The following is a 7,730-nucleotide window of genomic DNA, read 5'->3' as shown; positions in this document are numbered from 1 at the left end:
GAGAGAGAGAGAGAGAGAGAGAGAGAGAGAGGTCCAATTTAATTATTTATTTTCTTTTTTATTTAAATTAAATAGAAAAAACATAAAAAAATATCAGAAGAGCATTACAGTCATTTCAGTTTACCGAGGGACCAAAAACACAATGTAACTACCTCAAAAGGACCGTCAATCCAATAAACTCGTGGTTTGGACTAAACCCAAAAAAAATCATACTACAAGGACCATTTTTGTAATTTTGTCATTTGTAATTTATCCTAGATTTTACAAAATGGATTATATATGTAACAAAACAAAACCTAGGGGATCAAATTTGTAATATACTTGTAACAAAATTTCCCCAAATTTCCAGTCATCTCAAAACTATCGTTAGTGGGAAGTAGACGAGAACGGGGAAAAGGCGAAGCCTACACTGCCGATTCATATGGTGTTCGGTATGTTTTCCGATTTACTTTTTTTCTTTGGCTAATTCTCTATACTTTATGAACTCTGCTGTATTTGTTTTTTAAGAATATTCAGCTCACAAATTGGGACCTGTAAGATAAAAAAAAAAAATTGAGGGCTATTGAAAACGATGCATATATGTTTTTATGTTTAATATAATCCATGGTGTATACTGGCAAAATGATCCATCTATACTTTTATGATTCTGTCTGACCTAATTGTCTCACAAATTGGGACCTGTAAGATAAAAAAGATAGTAATTAACGGCTGTTGAAAACGATGCATATATGTTAATCCAATTTCATTGGTGTATACTGGGAAAATGATCCATCTACGATTTTATGATTCTGTCTGACCTAATTGTCACACAAATTGGGACCTGTAACACAGAGAAGGTAATGATGCATATAAGCTGATGGTGATAGCCTCTGTCACCACGTACTCTGTAATTACCTGTTTAATGGAGGAAATGCTTCAAACTCAATTAAATCCCTGCTTTTCAGTAGACCCTTTGGTACTTAAACTGGTTGTATTGTTTTATTGTGTCAACGAATCACCTATAGACTATACTCCTATGTTGACCTGTGCTCATGAAAAGCCTCTTATTTTTTTCTTGCTTTTGTTTACTGTGAGAAAATTGGAAAAAAAAACATGTTTTCATATTGCTGCTATATTTGGAACCGGTTCTTCTTCATATGCTATATTATATATGTGTGTACAGTTTTACCAGGCCAAATATTATATATGTATGTGTGTACACGTAATTGCTCCCAATATAATCAGATTAGGTTTTGTACATGATACCATAATTATCGTATTAGTAAATAAACCTTGTGCTTCCAGTTAACTTCTGCAGTGATGGTTTATGTGCATTTCTTCTTGCGTTTCTTTTTTTTTTTAACATTTTTACGAGAGTTGAGATTATATATCTGATCGAGTGAACTTGGTATGAATTTGATTTTCATCAGGAATGGATGATGATGTTGTTTTTTGTCTGTAACAGAGGGGAAAATGGTGTGAGGCTGGATCCTTCAATCTTTTGCCATGGTGGGGGAGGTGGTTTTAAGGGCAGCATCTGGTGTTTGGTGAAGTATCATTTTAGACATTAATAATTTACTCTATTTAATAATAACATAATAATAAAAAATGAACTAAAAAATTATAGAAAAATATTATTAAGCGCAAGATAGTCATATTAAGTTTGTTGGGTACCAAACCCGAAACAAAACCAAACCATAGGGACCATCCAAGTTTAAAAAAACGGTTAAAGGACAATACACGCTAATTACCTGAAATCACAGAGACCATTCGTGTATTTACTTAAAAACTATTGGTATATAATTTCATTAATCTTTAAAAGTAGTTATATTAAAGATATTTTAGGTTAAAATATGATTGTAATTTATTTTAGATTTAAAAGATACTTATAATTATATTAAAGATGAATACATTTGATAGGGAGAAGTTTCATGGAAAATTCCACAAGAAAGATGGTTACTTAGTGCATCAATCATGTCCTTTTTTTTTTTTTTTTGTGTATGGGTGTGATTAGTGGGTTTGCTTTGTTGACTTCAAGGTCTTTGTTTGGAAGACTTTTTTTTTTTTTTGCCAAATGCATTTACGTATGCCATGGGCCATAGACTATTCCTCAATGGTGTTCCAATTCACTACCACCAATTTGTTAAAAGCCAAAAACAATTGTAAAAACATTGGTATCAAATTTAAAAGAAAAAACTAGAGTAAATTGCATGAATGGTCCCTGTGGTTTAAGGTAATATGTATGCTTGGTCCCTTATTTAATATTATTATTTCTCAATTCGGACCATCCATGTGATATTGTTTTGTTATGATTTTTATCCCTAACAGACCTAAAAATACATTTTTTTCCCTTACTAGATTTTTTATATCTTTAATTATTTTTTGTACTTTATTTTTTTATTATTAAAACATTGGGTCCCATAAATTCCTCAACTCCCACCCCATCCCACCCCGTTTTTATCTCCTCAACATCTCTTTATATATCTATTTATATTATTATGAAAATAGGTATTTTTATTATTAATATAACAAATACCTATTTTTCAATTAATTGGGTTGAAATTGTTATGTCTAATGAAATCGTAATGCATTTGAGAAAATACATCTTTTTATAAAAAATAATATAATATCTTTAATTTGGAGTTACATAATGTATCTTTTAATTAAACTTTGCACAATAACCTTGTCAAGTCAAATAATAACGAAAAATTTATTTTCTTGAAGCTAGTATTGTAATATGATTGAACATCAAAATCAAGTTTATAATTTATAACTAGTATTTACAAAATATTATAAATTATCCTATACTTCTTGAAAATCTAAATGCTTGTTTGTCATTTATTTTATATTTTTTAAAAGAATTGTTGCCATATACAATTGTGTCTAGCTGTCTACCATGGGGACCACAAAAATTCAACTTGTGCATACAAATGTCTGTTGACTTCAAGTCTTCCATGGCATGGAAATTAGTTTTTCTTCATTGATGGCATTATAAATGAAGTGGTTTCTTCAATATAACAACCTATCTTTCCACTTCAACTTTCTTCTAAATTAAAAAGGAGGGTTAATAATGGGGACTCGGAGGGGTTTAGGGATCCATCTCATTTTCGTATGTGTTTTTTTGGTTGCAAACAAATATTCTTGTTTTGGTGTTGGAAATGTCAGTGTCGCCTGCTCTCAGAAAGAGCGACTTGCTCTTCTCAAGTTCAAAGGGAGTGTTGAAGATACTTCTGGAATGTTGTCTTCATGGGTGGGGGAGGATTGTTGCCTGTGGGAAAGAATCCACTGTGACAGTCTCACTGGAACCATTGACAGCCTCAATCTCAGAGGAGAGTATTATTTTGGTGGCGAAGGAGGCCCTTCTTACAGTGAAGGCTACTTAGTTGGTAATGAGGTGAACTCTTCTTTGGCTGAGTTGAGGCATCTCAAGTACCTGGACTTGAGTCTGAATTTTTATCAAGGAAGCCGGATCCCTGAGTTCATTGGATCCTTCAAACAGCTGATGTACCTCAATCTCTCTACTGCTGGTTTTCAAGGTATTATTCCTCCTCACATTGGAAATCTTTCTAATTTAAAGGTTTTGGATCTCAGTTCAAATTATAATCTAGCATCAGATGATATGTCATGGACTTTTGGCCTTCCATCACTCGAGCATCTCGACTTGAGTTATGTGGATCTTGGCGGAGCAAAGAACATGGGCATGGTGCTTTACAATCTTCCTTCGTTAAAAGAGTTAAGTTTGCGTGGTTGTGGACTTTCCAATGTCCATCTTGGTCCTTTTTTTAATTCGAGTAGAATTCTTGCCAACATAAAACGCCTTGATCTTGGCTCCAATTCTTTCAAAGGCCCACTCCCTGGATTTTGCCGAAACATGACATCCCTTGAATTTCTGGATCTTTCTGGTTTTAATCTTAGTTTGGCATGGAACTTTGCAAACGTGCTAAACATGATCCCTTCCTCTTTATCAGAGCTGCATTTTTCAAGTTGTTGGCTAGATAATAAGACTTTTCTATCTTCCGCTCATTTTAATATCAGTATGCTTTCTAACATCCAACACCTGGATCTTAGCTGGAATTCAATTGAAGGCATATTTCCATCTGTTTTCAGTAACATGAGTTCCTTAAGAGTCCTTGATCTCTCAAGAAACATGCTGCATTCTTCGGTTCCTATTATGGTTAACCTTCTAGAGCTTGATCTTTCTGTTAACCAGTTTAAGAATATTGAGGATGTTGGAATCTGGAGACAGTGTCACCTGAAAACGTTGGCTGCATATGGAAATCCTTTTGAAATAGAAAGGATTGACCCACCGCAAAACGTTTCAGAATGCTCCCAATATGCTTTGGAGTGGTTGGATTTAAGTGGGTGGTTGAATGGTACGATTCCAGAAGCATTTGGAAGACTAACCAATTTAAGAGTCTTACTTCTAATGAACAGCAGTTTGACAGGTCCAATCCCCGAATCTCTAGGAAGATTAAGATTCTTAGAGGTATTAGATCTACATGATAACCAATTGAATGGTTCAATTCCAGAATCCTTTGGAAATCTTGCAGCTTTAGAATCTTTGTATCTACAATCCAATCACTTAACGGGCCCCATCCCAACATCTCTAGGAAGACTTGTTTCATTACAAGCAATTCGGTTGTCTTCAAATTTGTTAAATGGGACTATTCCGGTTTCAATTGGGCAACTTGCCAAACTCAATGAGTTAGATATCTCAGACAATTCCTTAGAAGGAGTAGTTTCCGAAGCCCATTTTGCTAACCTTTCGATGTTGGAGCACTTGTATGCTTCTTCTAACACCAAGTTGACATTCAATGTATCACGTGAGTGGATACCTCCATTCCAGTTGTTATATCTTGATCTCAGTTCCTGCAATCTCACAAATGGATTGCCACAGTGGCTACGGAATCAGTTCTTGCTCTCTGAGTTCGTGTTGTCGAATGCTTCAATTTCGGGACCTCTACCCACATGGTTGCGGAAGATGCCTGTCATTGATTTCTTAGATCTCTCTCACAACAAACTCAGCGGACCATTGACAAACCTTCCAGAAATAGGATGGGTATTGATACTAGCAAATAACATTTTCAATGAGTCAATTCCGAAGTCCTTGTGCAGATGGACAAATTTATATTTACTTGATCTTTCCAGAAATAGGTTAACAGGGACAATTCCCAAGTGTCTCCAGGATCTGCAACGGTTGAGTGTCATGATCTTTAGCTCAAATTTACTTTCAGGTGTCATTCCAAGCTATATAGCACTTAGTCATTCATCATTAGAGTGGTTAAAATTAAATGACAATAAATTCATTGGTGAACTTCCTCGAGAGTTGGGGAATTTAAGATATTTAAGAGTCCTAGATGTGGGTGATAATCAATTGTTTGGAAAGATACCCCACTGGATTGGAGAAAACCTGACAAGTTTGATTGTTTTAAGATTACACAAGAATAACTTTACCGGGGAAATTCCTGAATCTTTATGCAAAATGTCAAAACTTCAAATTTTGGATGTTGCATACAACAACTTAACGGGTATCATCCCTCATTGCCTAAGAGAGTTGAATGCAATGGTTAATGGTGCAGAAAAGTGGTATGTCAGTTATGGCTGGGCTGATTCTAATGAGAATGTGATTCAGGTTATGAAAGGTGTTGATCTTGAATATACAAGAATTTTGGATATAGTTTATAACATGGACCTTTCAAGCAATAAACTTGTTGGAGAAATACCTGTGGAGCTAACCGCACTCTCTATGCTGATTGGTCTCAATTTGTCTAATAATCATCTCAGTGGGAGAATTCCAGAAAACATTGGAAACATGACGAGGTTAGAATCTCTTGATTTATCTGGAAACAAGTTGACCGGGACGATCCCTCCAAGCATGGCAGCTTTGACTTTTTTGAGCCATCTGAATCTGTCACACAACAACTTGTGGGGACGAATTCCAACAGGCCATCAGTTGCAGACCCTTATTGATGATCCATCAATATATGCTGGGAACAGAGATCTTTGTGGACCTCCATTGACAAACAATTGCTCAGATCATCAAGACCCAACAACAACAGCAAAACCCAAGAAGAAACATAAAGCAGCTGAGGAGTCAATCAAGGTATGGTGGTTTTACCCGGACATCATGAGTGGATTTGCAACAGGGTTTTGGGGTGTAATTGGAGTTCTGTTGTTGAAGAAGCGGTGGAGATGGAGGCTTTTCATGTTTGTTGAGAAAATCATGGACAAGATATACGTTGCAGTCATGGTAACAGTTGTTGCCAAGATCAAGAGAGGAAGAGAAGCTGTATAGGCGCTCTGGAATGCAAGTAATTCTCGGATATATGTTATCAATGAAGTTTTTGTTTTAATGCTACTATTTGGATCTATGTTTGTAATGTGGATGTTGTTTAAAGGTTTCAATTTTAAAATGTTTGTTATATTTATCATTCAGTATTTTTATATAATATCTAGTTATTAGATTAGACAATATTTGTATGCTATTGTGCTCTTAACCTGTCACTTCTCTTGCAGCAATCTGCTGCAGCATCGATCACTTATCATCTTCATGGCTCCAACAAAGAATCAGGTAATCGATTCATTATCTATTTCCTCTTTTGTTTTTTTTTTCGTGTTAAGTTAGAAGTTGATTGGGTGAAGGGGGAAAGGTTAGGTCTTGATTGATATTTTCATCTTCATGGCTCCAACAAAGAATCAGGTAATCGACTCATTATCCATTTTTTTTTTTCTAGATGTTCTTGTTTTTCATGTTAAGGAAGAAGATGATTGGGTGAAGGGGTAAAGTTTAGGTATTGATTAATATTTTGTCCCTGCTCTTTTGAACATAAAGTAAGAACAACTGGTTTGTGTGATTTCTATGGTTTGTTTGTGGGTTTTGGTGTTAGTTTAATTTCTTGCATATTCTCTTCTACTGGTTTGCGTGATTTGATTCAGAGATTCCTCTAGAATTATTGGGACATGTGGTTCTGAGGGGTTTAACAAGAGGTGGCGTTTGAAGAACGTTCCAAGGTGGAAGTCTAATCAGTCTCAGCAGGTAGCAAACAAATGAACAAGAATTCAAATGGAAGCTGAGATTGAACATTTACACAAAGAGAAACCTTAAAAGAAATCAAGCATGGACATAAGCAAGTTGTGTTGTGTTATTACTTTTCTCTTGAGTGTTTAAGCCCTTGATGTGTCTTTGAGCATTGTCATGCTGCAAAAACTTCCATGGGTTTGGCAATTCCTGCGGTTCAACATCTTCATGTTCCGTTTTGTTGCTTTCAATTTAGATACAAGTTGATTGATTGCATATACTTCTTTATTTTTGTATTTGCTTTTTCAAGTTTCTACTTTTACTCTCAGTTTGTCTTGACCATCAATCAACAACAATAGTTAGTTGTAAAATCAAGGAGTCATTTATGTTACATATCTTGATCTATTTTTCAAAGTAGTTAAGTACTTGTTTCCTATAGTTTTCTTCCAAGATTACTTCCTCATATACATCTTCAGTATCATTTTTCTTCCCTTCTACATCTTCTTTATTACATAGAAATGTACCAATATTTGGTGTGCTAAAACCGGGATTAATGCCAATGGGACAAATTGCAATTTTTTGTCCTGCCCAAAAAGATGAGATGGTGACTTGCTCTTGTTCTTTGGTTGTGCAAAAGATATCAATCCCCCCACCCCCGACCCTCTTTGAAAATAGTCTTAGAAATCTTGCCTTGTGTTACAAAAACCACCATAGTACTTTCATCTTCATATAT

General features: G+C 35.1%; 1 protein-coding gene across 6 annotated transcripts; it reads left to right on the top strand.

Moving 5' to 3' along the window:
• The first annotated feature begins 320 nt into the window (after positions 1-320).
• On the top strand, positions 321-7,487 carry LOC145010710 (uncharacterized). Of its 6 annotated transcripts, none has more exons than XR_013663875.1 (4): positions 321-431; positions 1,445-6,290; positions 6,496-6,810; positions 6,916-7,004. XR_013663875.1 is itself a non-coding variant. In XM_078969222.1 (4 exons), exons 2-3 carry the CDS (start codon positions 3,050-3,052, stop codon positions 6,272-6,274), a joined length of 3,147 nt encoding a protein of 1,048 aa, XP_078825348.1. In that variant the 5' UTR covers positions 321-431; positions 1,445-3,049; the 3' UTR covers positions 6,275-6,290; positions 6,496-7,487. The 6 variants fall into 6 exon arrangements, 4 of the variants coding, with proteins under 4 accessions (XP_078825348.1, XP_078825347.1, XP_078825345.1 ...); XR_013663876.1 differs by having other exon boundaries at positions 6,496-6,550; positions 6,916-6,970; XM_078969222.1 differs by having other exon boundaries at positions 1,445-3,515; positions 3,594-6,290; positions 6,496-7,487.
• The last annotated feature ends 243 nt before the right edge of the window (positions 7,488-7,730 follow it).

This window comes from Lactuca saligna, chromosome 8 (assembly GCF_052625555.1).
Source record: "Lactuca saligna cultivar CGN05327 chromosome 8, ASM5262555v1, whole genome shotgun sequence".
In the NCBI taxonomy this organism is placed as follows: Eukaryota; Viridiplantae; Streptophyta; class Magnoliopsida; order Asterales; family Asteraceae; genus Lactuca; species Lactuca saligna.
Note: the sequence above shows the minus strand (reverse complement) of the source record. Positions and strands in the feature narration are given on the sequence as shown.